The 14808-nt window shown below is 43.4% G+C and overlaps 1 protein-coding gene across 1 annotated transcript; it reads left to right on the plus strand.

Moving 5' to 3' along the window:
• The first annotated feature begins 4910 nt into the window (after window positions 1-4910).
• LOC123097699 (myb-related protein P) lies at window positions 4911-9830 on the plus strand. Its single transcript, XM_044519511.1, has 3 exons — window positions 4911-5356; window positions 5531-5660; window positions 8738-9830. The coding sequence occupies exons 1-3, from the start codon at window positions 5224-5226 to the stop codon at window positions 9513-9515; spliced, it is 1041 nt and encodes a 346-aa protein (XP_044375446.1). The 5' UTR covers window positions 4911-5223; the 3' UTR covers window positions 9516-9830.
• The last annotated feature ends 4978 nt before the right edge of the window (window positions 9831-14808 follow it).

Genomic DNA, 14808 nt, shown 5'->3' on the forward strand with positions numbered 1-14808 from the left:
TCTCCCCTACCCTCCAGACGGCACGGCAGTACGGCCTGGGGGAGCGGTAGTACCGCTGAGCACAGCGGTTGTACCGTTGCCTCCTGCGGTAGTACCGCCCTCTGCGGGGCTGTTTTGGGGGGGGGGGTAACGGTTGGATTGTTCCCCCTCTATATAAGGGGGTCTTCTTCCCCAAAGTTGACTTACCTCTTCCCCCAAAAGCTCCATTGTTGCTCCAAGCTCCATTTTCGCCCGATCTCTCTCCCTAGCAAATCAAACTTGTTGATTTGCTCGGGATCTGTTGAGAAGGCCCCGATCTACACTTCCACCAAGAGAAATTTGATTCCTCCCACTAATCCCTAGCGGATCTTGTTACTCTTGGGTGCTTGAGCACCCTAGACGGTTGAGGTCACCGCGGAGCCATAGTCCATTGTGGTGAAGCTTCGTGGTGTCGTTGGGAGCCTGCAATTGAGTTGTGGAGATTGCCCCAACCTTGTTTGTAAAGGTCCGGTCGCCGCCTTCAAGGGCACCAATAGTGGAATCACGGCATCTCGCATTGTGTGAGGGCGTGAGGAGAATACGGTGGCCCTAGTGGCTTCTTGGGGAGCATTGTGCCTCCACACCGCTCCAACGGAGACGTACTTCCCTTCAAAAGGAAGGAACTTCGGTAACACATCCTCGTCTTCGCCGGCTCCACTCTTGGTTATCTCGTCCCTTTACTTGCGCAAGCTTACTTGTGTTAAACCCCTTGCTTGCTTGTGTGCTTGTTGTTGTTGCATCATATAGGTTGCTCACCTAGTTTCATATCTAGACAACCTACTTTGACGCAAGGTTTAAATTGGTAAAGAAAAGCTAAAAATTGTTAGTTGCCTATTCACCCCCCCCCCCTCTAGTCAACTATATCGATCCTTTCACACTCTAAAGTATGTCTATATACATCTGTATGTGGTAGTCCATTTGAAATCTCTAAAAAGACAAATATTTAGGAACGAGGGAGTAGCAACATCCGCTTTGGCTGCATGCCACAAGTGCGAGATAATTAGCAACATTCAATTTTATTAGGACATTGTAGGTATCTAGGCTAAGTGGTTGCGGCGTTTAATTTCATATGAACGCTAGTACTAATAAAACCTTATTAGGGTTTTCCCTATTAGTGATGGCGGATATCCAGGCACCAGACTTAGGCATTTTGGAACGTCAAAAATGGTTTATTTAAGTGCACCAAATCAAGACCTAACCACAGGTGCTTCGTCGTTGTTCATACGATTCCAACAGGCTCAGAAATGTCAAATTTGCGTTCATATGAAGAAATGGCGGCCGTCCTACCGGAGGGACCAGAAGGTTCGACGGTACACGGTACGACCGTGCTGGCTCATACCAACACTCAAACTAGAAATAGACAAGCCCAAAACTTGCCCTTTCAGACGAAATTCTTCGTCGATTTCATCCTTGTTTGTTCCTACGACTTCCTTGGCCTTCAAGAGGCGTTTTGGGAAAGGATTAGGCTCACCTAGATCTCTTGGATCAAAGGAGAGATGCTACATTAATGGAGGAGACATTGGGAGAGCTCTTATATATACACCTCCAATCCTAGCCGCCCCCATCATCTCATTCATCATCTTTACAATTCATGTCTCCACGTCCAGTCGCTATCTACATCAAGAAACACTTGGGGGCTGTGCCAAACCCCATCTCCTTCAACCTTGAAGGAAGGCCAGGAACGAAGCCACAAGAGGAACCACCCTCGCCGGGGCATGGTCATGGGCCGCTGCCATCGCGCCATCCCCACCATGACTGCATAAATCTCTATCGTCCTAATATATTGGGCACTACAAATAGAAACACTCGATTCAATAAAAAAGAATAAGCATTGCACCCTGTTCTAAATGAGATTAAGGGTGATACATGCAAATTTACCTCGATTCCATCCACTGCATCCAGCTCCAATGGGGTTTTCTCGCCTACCACATCTGGATATGGCAAAAACGAGACAAGGACATGTAGTAGGTGTCGTAATATCAATTGCTGCGACAGCGGAGTTGTTGCGACTGGGGGCACGAATGTGTGGTACAAATAAGAAGAGATGGAGGATGCATTGGGAACGAAGACCCTAGGCGGAAAAACAGGAACGAAGAAGTTCATGTGCCTATGGATGAACTGAAATTCCCAAGGCAAAATTAAATGCCTTGTAAGTCGATCCAAGGACGTATACGTTGCGGTTACGAAAAAAGAAAATTATGAAATTAAGTATGAAACGACCAGACTGACTGACACACTACTAATATTGAGGTTTGAGAAAGGAAAAGTTAGATATGTGCACACACACGTGAACTACTCCCTCTCTCTCAGTTTACAGGGCGTGCGCGTACCTCTAGGTCGTCAATTTGACCAACCTAATACAAATCATATATTACAAAAATATATCAATATAAACTTCAGATGTTCTATTTTCAAACGGTATAATTTTTATGTTATATAGTTTATATTAAGGTGATAAAATTGACAACCTAGGTATACGCACAGGACTTGTAAACTGAAACGGAGGAAGTAACAAGTTTCACTTTTAATTGCCTACAAAAGAGTATGTCATAAAAAAAAGAAACACAAGTTTTATATAACGTAACTTGAGAAAACAAGATGTAGTTGGTTAGGATTAAGAATGAAATTAGCTAGAAGAATCATTGCATAAACACTACTCCCTCTGTCCAAAAAAAAAGTGTCTATGATCTAGTACAAAGTTTTACCAACGTCACTTATTTCAAGATGAAGGGAGTATATATTTGTTAGATGAAAGGACCTAGCACAAACGGTGATGGTTGACGATGGGAAGGAACATGCCATGCATTTGCAATTAATAAGATTATTTGACAGACTTAAAACGAAATAAGAATATGATGAAAGAATTTAGAAAGAAAAACACAGATGGCTCGAAATGGAAGAGTACTCAAAGGTGTCACTGGAACACGGGCACCGAGAAGAAGAAAATGAATAGTACGAATGGATGAAACACGGTTGAAAATAAGAACCGATCGAGGAACAAAGAAGGAAACGAACATGACAAACGTAAAGTATTTTAGTACAGGATAAACATGTATATTGTGTCGTATTAACATGATTTTAAGTTTTTATTTTGTTTAGACAAATTCATCCGAAACCAGTTTTCGACTCACCACGCATATCAATATTTCTAAACGGATGCGCCCCTTCGAATTTTCCGCCGACCGTGATGGATCTAGCTGGGCAGGCCCGTCTCGAAGGTGCTCCTATATACCGCGCCTCATTATCGAGACATTATACGCAATAATGCAAACGTCACTGCGAGGCATGATACAGAGGGACCGATCGATACGCTGGATCGGGAAGGACACCGAGCGCCGGCCCGATCGATCCATTTGCCCACCTCGATCGAGCTACAAGAGATCAACAGCCGAAGAGACCGAAAGGGAAGGCTCGATCGGAACACAGCGACGTCTATCCAGGCACACGCAGAAATCTTCACGATTACTCACCGAACAGATGGTCGGGCCCGTTTTTTCGTCCCCGCGAGTACAGAGGACAGACACGAACAGCGCAGCTCACGTTGCGTGATGTAAATCACAGTCGTCGTCATAGCTCAGCTAGCCTGTAGCAAGAGTGACCAGTGTTTTCTTTTTGCGAGGTAAAGTACTGCGTGTGTTAGGTGCCACGCGTGTGCATCGTGTCGTGTTGCATCAGATTTGGTCGAGGTATTCCCGATGGGCGAGGCTACAGTTTGTCGACTGAATATTTCAATTTGCGCCAGTTGATTTCTAAACTGTTGAATGAAAATCGTGTGGCAGCAAGATCTTCCGCGACCGCCTCGCCGCCCTGCCCTCTCCAGAACCGCCCCCCATCGCCGTCCCTCTAGCCCCGCCCGCGGCTGGATTTTTTATCCGGCGAAGTGAGCCCCCGCCCCGCCACCCCCCCCCCCCCCCCCCCACCGCCGCCGTCCACCACTGCCCCCACCCTGAGCCCTAAGATAGACACTGGGATGATGACGGCGAGTCCCTTCCCTATCTCCGGCGAGGTCTTTCCTTCGTTCAAAAATCGACCAACCCCAAACTGAAAAATCAGTCGACTGATAAGTAGCTAATTCAATTCTGGATCTCATGCTTTGTACACAAACGTGAACACTAAGGGATACCTTCCGGATCCATCTATGTAATCCTTTTCTCATAGTACATAGCACGCGCCCGTCCCTGCCAGAAGTGACACGTACATATAACCTATTCAATCTAAATCAGTAACCCTTTAAAAAAAATCTACATCAATCATTCGGCGTGAATGATGAGCTATATCAAAAGAGCAACTCGCTTTATTAACCAAAATAGTGTTTATAGGGATACAAAGTCCTTCATGGACGGGAAAGCCAGACCAGACGTCCAACACGAAGAGATGAAGCATATCTAGCGAGTTTGTAAGTAGAAGCTCGAACGGAGAAGATTACGAGCTAACCAACCGGAAGAGATGAACCATATCGATCGGGAAGCGTCCTGAAAATAGCCGATTAGCCCTCCACTGAATCAGCTTCGGGATAGCATTCAAAATTGTTCATCTACTCGAGGCAGTCCATTCTCGAGAGAGAAAAAAACTCGAGGCAGTCAGATGGTAAACAGAGATTTCGCTCTCCCAAGATCCTCGAGTAAATATATTATACACCACATCAGGCGGCCGGCGTGTATAGCGATCCATGTGTGCGGCCTACGTGGTCGCTGGAGAGGCCGCGAAGCGGACGATGGTGAGGCCTTGCGCCACGGCGCCCAAAGGTCCCGGGGCGCCCACGTGCCCCTGCCTCCAGCCACACGGCCGCTCGTGTCCCTACTCGGGCCAAAGTTAATTGCCGATCCTACGTAGTACATCCCCTCCTACGTACCACCCGGGCCGACGTCTCGCGGCGCTATATTATGGCGCCCTGTCTGCCGCCGTGCGTGGCCGAAGCTAAGCTCGCCCTCCCAAGAGATCAGGGCCGCCCGAACGACTGACCCAGAGAGAGAAGAGGAAGATCATCTCCCCCGTCGCCTTGATCTCTCACACCAACTCCTTTTGGACGCGAGCGCGGATCCACTACACCCCCACGGCGCGCGAGCTACTAGTATCTAACTTAGCTACGTAGCTAGCCTCTGCAATATCGCCCACGCCCGCCTGGCCGGCCGGCGACCACGCGCGGTTTCCTCGTGTGTTGGGAGCTAGCTAGCGAGGCACCTACTCCAGTATACAAGGGCCGCCATGGGAAGGGCGCCGTGCTGCGACAAGGTGGGGCTGAAGCGGGGGAGGTGGACGGCGGAGGAGGACGACATACTCGCAAACTACATTGCCAAGCACGGCGAGGGCTCATGGAGGTCTCTTCCCAAGAATGCAGGTGAATATGGCATAAGCCCGTGCATGTGCGACCTAGAGCATCATCATGACTACTTTAGCTATTTTCTTTGTCTGCAGCAGGTGCTTAATGAGTTGCAACTTTTCAGACGGATTAACTAGGCATGTCATGACTAACATGTATGTTCATCTGTTCCTGCTTCGGTTGTATATACAGGGCTACTGAGGTGTGGCAAGAGCTGCAGGCTGCGGTGGATCAACTACCTCAGAGACGGGGTGAGAAGGGGCAACATCTCCAAGGAGGAGGACGACCTCATCGTCAAACTTCATGCCACCCTTGGTAACAGGTGCGTGTCTGTGGATACCAGTATACACCTGTTTTAGTTTACTACCTTTAATTTTTACCCTGCGCTGTTACCCTTGCAAAAAAATTGTATTCTGGCAACACTACAGTGTACCAAAGTTTACGTGCAGCTCTACTTTCGAACAACCTGCTATGCACAGAATTAATGAGTAATAAAGTTCCGTTGGGAGTCACAGCCCACATGGATCAGTCCAAAAGAGGTAAGTAAAAAAAAACACTAGTGCATTGACTACTGAGTCGATCTGGCAGCACATGCATGGCTTTGTCACGTGCGCTCGGAAGCTGTCAATCGTGAAAATGCCACGATGAAATCTCGTTGGTAAAAGAGCTCTGTACGTACGCCGGATGCGTGTACCACAAACTAGACGGCATCCGACTGTTTACGTTGAGAGTTCAGATATCACGTCTATACATAAAATCATACTCCTAGAGTACAGCTCAGTATGCTACTACACATAAATCATAGCGTACAGCTCAGTATGCTACTACACAAAAATCATAGCGTACTGACTGTGTAGTGCGAATTGTACAGCATCCGACAATTTGGTTTGAGAGTTGAGGCATCAGATGCAATACGCTACTATACGCTCAGCGAGGCTTTTATGGCTGAGACCAACACAGGCCCGCATGACTCTGTTTTCTCGTCCGGCGTCGTTTCATGTGCTTTTTCTACTGTACATAATCAATAGTATTGTCGTTCCCGTCAGGTCAATTTAGCTATGTGGTGCTTGTCGCTAGTTGCATTCCAAACCTGTGGCGGAAGGGCATGGCGCGTCTGCAGTCTGATCGCTCCTCTCTTTCGCAATGAATGCACGAAACCTTCTAGGCAGCACGCGCGCGTCCTGCATGGCGAGCCCAGCCCTCTCTGTCAAGCTCGGTAATTTGTAGAGCGTGGAGATACACGTAGGGAGATGCATGGTCTGTCAATGCTCCACTATATATTTGTGTCTTCAGTGCCCGCACGTAGTCCTTTTAACTCCAACACAAACCCGCTTGCCTGTAGTACATAGAAAAAAGGAAATTATTTCTTTCCCTTTCTGTCGAGAGAAAACACTTGCACGGGACGTGATCGCTGCAGTGTGCTTTCTCGTGTTGAAACGTATATATAACGCACAAGATAGCTACCCCTAGCAGCTAGCGGAGCTAGTTCCCTTGGATATTAAGGAATTCGACCGCACATATGAACTACCCCGTCTGTTCATACATAAAATATTGAAATTAGTGGGATCCTCAACATATATGTATTCATTAGAAAAAATAAATATTTTTTGAGGGATCATTAGAGAGTATGTTAGTAAAAAGTAAAAAAACCTACACACCAAAAATATATACCATTAGATTTGTACCTCGTTTCAAATAGTACCATTAGATTTGTCGTGGAAACATTTCCATTATTTTCTAATAATATGTACCAAGAAATTTAAAATAATGTTCGAAGAAACATGGTTGTGTCTAGAACGACATATTTACAAAAGAAGGGAGTAGATGACTTCAAGGAAAATATATAACAAATGTCTCTCTCCACTTTCCAACTTAAAAAACAAATCTCTCTCTCTCTCTCTAACTTTTTTTAGCCTCTCTCTCTATGTATAACTTTGACTACCCATATCTGGAGCCAAACAAAAATAATATCAGTAGATGCATCGTGGAAAACAACATAATTTTGTACTCCCTCCATCCAATAATATAAGAGCGTTTTTTACCTCTTATATTATAGGACAGAAGGAGTAATTCTTACATAAATACAAACATACACATGTCAATGGTAAATGTCGAAGTAGCATAATCGGCAATTTTTAAGTAGTTCCACCAATCTTTAACCGAGTTGAAGTTGCTCCAACTGTCAAAGCAGATGTATGTTAGGCCAAGCCAATTCTTGATGTCAGTCCAAATCCGTCTCAACTAGCTATACTTAAAAAAAAGATGGGCCGCCGCTTTCGGTTCACACTTACAAAGTTGGCATAACTACAATTTGGCCAACTGCGACGCTGAAGTCTATCCGCCGTCGACACTTAATCACTCATTTCTAATGCCCAAGAAACAATCAGACCTACCCTGATTACATAGGTGCTTAGAGGAGGAGGTTAGCAATTATACTCCTCAATGCGTAGGTGCATAGCATCTTGTTGCTATGGTTTCTTCATTTAGGTAGTTAGTATAGATTGTAAACTATGCTTTTGTCTAGGTACCCACATCTAGCAATTGTTTCTTCACTGGTCATGAAGCTCCTCTTTCTTCTTTTAATTACCTTTCAACACTAGATTTTTTTTTGCCTATACTTCATAGTCTCAGCATCTGGACAGGACAGTGAGAATGGCCTCAGTGAAACAGACGCACGTGCATACATGTGCGTGAGCGCGCGCGCATGAATACCTCACTAACTATTCTCCAGAAGCAAACTACTAGCTAGGTTGGCGATGCGTATACCTTCACTAATCTTCTTCACCTGCCACGGCGAGGAAACAAGAAGCGACAATCAGCTCTCTTGTCAATTAACTTGTCACGTTCTTCCCGCGAGGGTTAACTCGCAGTTCTTTCTCGCGGCGACTTTTCTCTGACACCCCCATCATTATCATGCAAGATATGATGTTTTTCTTTTCTTTCATTGACGAAAAACAGAGCATCCACTTTCATTGGCTGTCGAATACATCTGGCTCACGGGTCACTGTCCGTGGGCCCGGCAGGTTTAATGCAGGGCCCACGTGTCTTAAATGTTTTCAGCCTTTACGTTGACAAACACTGATGGTGAGAGCTAACAGGACCCTGAGGTCCAGGGCTCTACTAGGCTGCGAGTGTACGCCGCTGAGCTTTCTGCCCTTTACGACACGCTCTAGCCCACACCCTGATTACGGCACACCAGCGGCCTGCGTCAATGCACTGCTAGTACTATACTCCGTCTACTCTCTTTTTGATAACCGTACTCCGTGTACTTAGCACGGTTAACCTGCTGCAAAAAGAACCTCGTAAAACGTCGCCCTCTCGTGTAGATATCCCCTTTGCTTTTAGCCGCGACATGTAAATATCTCCAGCTGACGAGCATGCATTTTGTCTGACTGGCAGATGGTCCCTGATCGCCAGCCACCTACCAGGGCGAACAGACAACGAGATCAAGAATTACTGGAACTCGCATCTCAGCCGGCAGATCCACACCTTCCGGAGGATCTACACCGCCGTCAGCGACACCGCCATAACCGTCGACATCAACAAGCTTTCCGCCGCCGGGAAGCGGCGCGGCGGCCGCACCCCTGGCCAGTCGCCGAGGAGCAGCACAAAGAAGAAGCCGGTGCCGGAGCCCATCACCAAGGCGAAGGACGAAGCTAGCCCGGCCGGCGCTGCGTCATCGGTGTCAAGCTCACCTCAGAGCGACGAGGCTAGAAGCGCGGTGGTCGACCCGGACCAGAACCAGCCCAACAACAGCATCAGTGTCAGCCACACTTCTGATGGGCCCTGCAGCGAGGATGGGACGTGGCCCATGGTCATGGACCCTGTAGATCAGACTGGTGTCCTCGAGGCGAACTGCACGGTAGATCAGCAGATGGGGCTCTGGGAAGTGAACAGCTCAATGAATCAGATTGGGATCATGGAGGACGAGAGCGAGATGCAGGCACTCCTGTCCGGCGGCGTTACAGCAGAGAATGGGCTTGTTGGCATCGATCCCGGAGGCCTGTCTCAGGTGGACGATCTCTTGGACATGGACTGGGAGGGGTTTGCATCCCATCTATGGGACCAGCCAGCCCAGAATGGCCTTCTACAGCCCGCTGAGCCGCAGGCGGCGACGGGCTCCGAGTCGGACGAGCTGGAGTCGTTCGTCAGTTGGCTCCTCTCCGACGCGTGCTGAGAAGATCCCAGAACGGCAGCGGCGAGCAGCCACAGCCCATTGAAAAGCAGGTGTCTTTTTCTTTTCCAGAAACAATAGCAAAGCAGGTGTCGCGTGTGTGTGTGTGTGCAAGTTTTGGTAGCGTTTGCTAGTTTTCTTGTGAATATATGTGTGATCCTGTGCATGTACTTTTCCTATTTCATAGCGTTGATGGTAGAGTCACATATGGCGTGTGTGCGTAGTGGGGATCGGTAGGTTTGTTGTGCAATGCATCCCGGTTGCTGTGGAAGCTCGCACGATTGCACCAGCAGTGAAATGAACCTTTGAGTTGAACTATTCGAGTTTGTCTCCAAATGTACTCCCTCCGTCCGGGTTTATTGTGTCCAAAAGCCGCATCACAGTGACAAAGGAAAAGTAAGATTCGGGAAATAAATACCCTATATTTACTCCTTAATCGCTCTTATTAATCATCCTAATTAAGGCTGGCCATAGTGGGGTAACATAAATAGTAACATGCACTTGGGACTCACAAACATATTTATGTGACAGTCAATTAAAGAAGAGAGAAATGATTATAGTAATATAGGTAGATAACGTAACATAAGGCTGGTCACAATGGGGAGGAACTTAGGAGTAACATCACACACTCCAATACAACTTTGCTTATGTGGCACATATTTAATGAAGAGAGAGGTGCTTGTGGTAACTAGGTAAGAGGGTGCTTGGATCCAAGGGACTTATTTTAGTCTGACTAAAAATAGTCTCTTTAAGAGGCTAAAGTTTCAAGCACCCCTGACTAAAGAGGGGCTAAAACTAGTCTTAGAGACTAAAAATTTTTAGTCAGGGGTACCCCTACTAAAATATGGATTAGTCTTCTCTCTCCTCATTTAATTCCTCTCCTTTAACACATGCGAGTTTTGGATTGGAGGGTTTGGAGGATAATAAATGCTCATTAACTTGATTTAGTCTCTTTAGTTTTTGGATCCAAGCATGGTTGAGGCTAGCAAGTTGTAGTCCCACTACTTTTAGTCATGGGACTAAAACGTATCCAAGCACCCTCTAAGTTACCGGAACATCACACACTCCAAGAAACAATGAGTCTATAACCTAATAAATACATCGTTGCATGACACTACATAGATGTTCCTACCACTATGAAGGTAGTAACATAGTCTAGGGAAGTGTGTAAGTTACTAGCTTATGTTCTTGCCCATTGTGACCAGCCTAATAAATGTTATGCTACTATGTGTCATGCATGGCAATAAATGAGACCACTTATGATACTAATCATGATACTAGTATATGATACTATCCACTATGACCAGCCTAACTAACCGCACGCATGCATGGGATCCCTCGCGCGTGCAGCGTGCAAGCATACCCAATCAGTGAGGCATGCGAGCTGGCTTCCATCTATTGATGCGGGAAGGAAGGAATCTAGGAAGGAATCGAGAAATGCGCACAGCTTCTGGTGGCTCACGGGTCCAATAAATCCAGACGGAGGGAATAAGAAGGAAAATGATATTTATTGCGAGCCGGCAGGGCAAGATTTTGTTCGGCAGGGTGTTAAGCTGATTATAGTGGGGAGTAACATATACTAGTATCATGCATATGATACTAGTGTATGATATTACATCCATAGTGCATAGTATCATAAAGTAGTATCATAGGTGATCTTATTTATTGCCATGTATGACACATAGTAGCATAACATTTATTATGTTATGGTATCTACCTATGTTACTATAACCCTCTCTTTCTTCTTTAATTATCTGTCACGTAAGTATGTTTGCGAGTCCCAAATACATGATACTAATTATGTTATCCCCACTATGGCCAGTCTTAACCGCGGGTAAGAGGATGCAGTGAGCCAGTGATCAGAGAGTCTCGTGATCAGTGGTGATTCTACACACAAGCTGTGGAGTCAATTGTTTTTTTAAGAGTTGTGGAGTCAGCTTACCCACAACTTTTGAAAAATCAGCCTAAAAATAATATACGGTGTACTATGAAGAAAATAATCTTAAAAAGTAACAATGACCTCACTGGTTGTTCTGGCTGGCTACGCCGCTCAGACTGGGGTGGTTATTGTTGCACTAGCGCATGAACGGTTTGGTGTAATGTGTGGGTTGAATGCTCTTCACAAGAACATATTCTACAAATAGTTTTACGTACTAATTCATTCTTGTCGTAGTTAGCTAAAATCAAGGGAGTAGTTCTCAATCGGAACACACTAGCATGTATAGATTCTGTACACAGGAGTAGGATTTTTGAAAGAAAAAAAGGTTTCATGTCACTGGTAAATGGTGTAGTGGATTGCGCATTATGTAGATATACTCCAAGAGTAGTCTTTTCCGGCCAAACATTTTCCTTTTTTAATGGGGTAAGATCATTATTCTCATTTTGTCAGAGATAGGTTGATAGGAACAGAGTGGTTGCTCTGTAAACTTCTGCACGAGTGAATTTTCTTGCCGTGAACACAGACGACCACAATTTGCACTTGATCAAACCTTAAAACCAGGTTAAAACAAAGTTCAAACTCAGAATGAACGGCACCTTTTGCTTTTTAACACGTATAGAATGCTAAAATTCGCTCGACTGTGGTTCATGGCTGTCACATCCCAATTTTTTGCCAATTTTGGAATGTCAAAATTGAATTAGGGTGAACAATTTTTTTTCAATTTGCTTATGATTGCTTGATCTTAGCCAAGAGTTCAATAGGAGTTGATTCATTTGAGTGCATTTGTGGCTCAATTTACGTTTGGAATTATTCAAAAACATAAATTTAAATTTAGGGATTAATTAGAAAACAAAAATTAAGCCATAAAATGTTTGTGACCTTCTGTTCAATATTTCCGGTTGGAAAACAAATTCAATAAATCCCAAATGTTAGGTAAACCCTAAATAAAATTTGGGAGTTAGATTGAACCCAAAAAGTATATAGGGAATAAGCTAATATCCAAAAATAGGATTACAATTTGCATATTTAATTTGGGCAGAAAATAATTTTCCTATGTGAACATTCTTTTGAATATCTGTGAATATTTTAAAAACAAAATTGGAGCAATTTTGATTTTTGAATCAACTTCAATTCAAATATGAAATGAAAACAGAAAACAAAAAGAAATAGGAAACCTAATGAAATAACCAAAGGGCCCAGCCTATCTCTTTTTTTTTAGAATGAAGGGCCCAGCCTATCTAGTATATCTCTCTCGGTCGCGTGCAACAGCACAGCAGGCCCGCCCATAGCCCATTTAATCCAAAAATAGGTGCTCTTTCCCATAGCGCTCCAGATGGGACAGCCCAATTTGGCCAGCATAGGGAAGCTGACTGTCTAATTTTCTACTTATTTATGGGGCGTCCTATGTCTCGCTTACAGCGACACGTTGGGAAGCCTCGCGTCAAGGACAGCGCCAGATGGCCGGCCCAAGCGGCCACACCCCCGTTTTTTTTTGTGCCTGTTTTGCTTCTTTTACTTCTGTTTGTAACTCCAAATATTGTAAATAAAATATATTACAAAAAACACTTTACATAGAATATTTCAATCTTGGTTTGAAAAATTATAAATCTGTATAAAGAAATGCTCCTCATGTGTACGAAAAATGTATAAAAAAAAATATAACATGAGTGTGAAAAAAGTTGTTCATGTAATTAAGCAAATTAATCAAGCATTTTAAAAATGCTAAATAAGTACTTAGAAAATGTTAATAAAGCATTTAAAAATGTTAAATGTGTATAGAAAAATGTAGACCACATATTCAAAAAATAATAATCAAGCATTTAAAAATTGTTAAATGTGTATAGAAATTTTATTGAACATCTATTAAAAAACTCTTAATATTGTATTAAAAAATGTTAATCAAGAAATTGAAAAATGTTAAAATGTGTATAAAAATTAAGAAACCTAGAAAAACCAGAGAAGAAATAAGAAAACCTAGGGAAAAAAGAAAAAAGAACAAACACATTAACTAACACAGACCGGTGAATGAACAAACCCTAACACGCTGTTGGGCCGGGACATATGCGGGTGCACTGCAGAAAAGCTTGTGCTTCATGCGAGGTGGATGCTAGTCTCTTTATAAGCTTGATCGCGAGTTCTAGGAGACCCTTTGTACAACACGCGCATGCATCAAACAGATGACCGGACACACACAGGGCGAGCGCAAATGGGTCTTGCAAGAGGTTACTATACCAAAGAAATATTGAACGATGAAATGTAGTGGGACGAGACTGGAGCAGTCGGTCACACCGTAGTGAAGTGGTTCTGAATAGTTTTTTATTGTTACAAACTGTTAATAAATTTCAAAAACGTGAACCATTTGTGAAAAACGTTTCACCAACATTTTGAAATGCCGAACATTTTTTTATGAACATGAACAATTTTTCAAATTTGCGAACACTTTTTAAAATTATGAACAGTTTTCAAATCTTGACTATTTTAGAACGTGAACAAATTTTAAAAAGTTGAACAAAAGTTTGAAATTTATAGCTTTTTTGAACCTTTTTTGAAAATTTTGAAATAACTCAGAAAAACATGATAAATTTTTTGAAAGGTTGAACATTTAAAAAATGAAAAATATTAGGAAAACATGAACAAGATTTGAAAACCTAAATAAAAAATTGAAATTCTGAACATTTATGATTCTTCATTAACATTTAGGAAAATTGTGAACAAAATTTCAAAACTAGGAAATAATTTTGAATTCCAAAAATGTTTTAAAAGCAAACATTTTTTGTAATTGCCGAGATTATGTAGAAACAGAATAAAAGATGAACAAAACTACTGAAAACGGGAGAAAGTAGTGAAAAAATTGGAAGCTAAAAATGCAAAGGAAAAACAAAAAAAATTCCAGGAACCAGCGAAGGAAACATCACGTGAAACCCGTACGTGGGGCGGCCAGCTAGTGCCGCTGAGGGCGTACCATCGACCATTTTCCTGCGTTTAGAAACATTCTAGTATCTTCCATTTCAGTTTTTACCCTTTGTTTTCTCTTTTCCAGTTTTTTGCTTTTTTGTTTAATTTTTTTTTCATATTCCTTTTTATTTTCCTTTTTCAACTTCATTATTTTTCAAAATATGTTTCGAAACTACAAAATTTGTGGGAGGTTTCAAACATTGTTTCCATTTACGAAAAAATGTCCGCAACTAAAATAATATTCACTTTTTTTAATAGTTTGGAATTTTCAAAATTATTCATAATTTCTAAATTTGTTCATGTTTTTAGCTAGGCATGATGATTTCAATGATGCTCCCATAAATGTAAAGAACTGAAACATGAAAAGGAGCATCATGAATCGCATGGCAATCACACTTAAGT

This window comes from Triticum aestivum, chromosome 4D (genome assembly GCF_018294505.1).
Source record: "Triticum aestivum cultivar Chinese Spring chromosome 4D, IWGSC CS RefSeq v2.1, whole genome shotgun sequence".
Classification (NCBI taxonomy): Eukaryota; Viridiplantae; Streptophyta; class Magnoliopsida; order Poales; family Poaceae; genus Triticum; species Triticum aestivum.

Coding starts and splice junctions, on each gene's coding strand:
- LOC123097699 (XM_044519511.1), top strand. CDS start 5,224: ATGGGAAGGGCGCCGTGCTGCGACAAGGTGGGGCTGAAGCGGGGGAGG. Junction 5,357..5,530: donor GTCTCTTCCCAAGAATGCAG/GTGAATATGGCA, acceptor TTGTATATACAG/GGCTACTGAGGTGTGGCAAG. Junction 5,661..8,737: donor CATGCCACCCTTGGTAACAG/GTGCGTGTCTGT, acceptor TCTGACTGGCAG/ATGGTCCCTGATCGCCAGCC.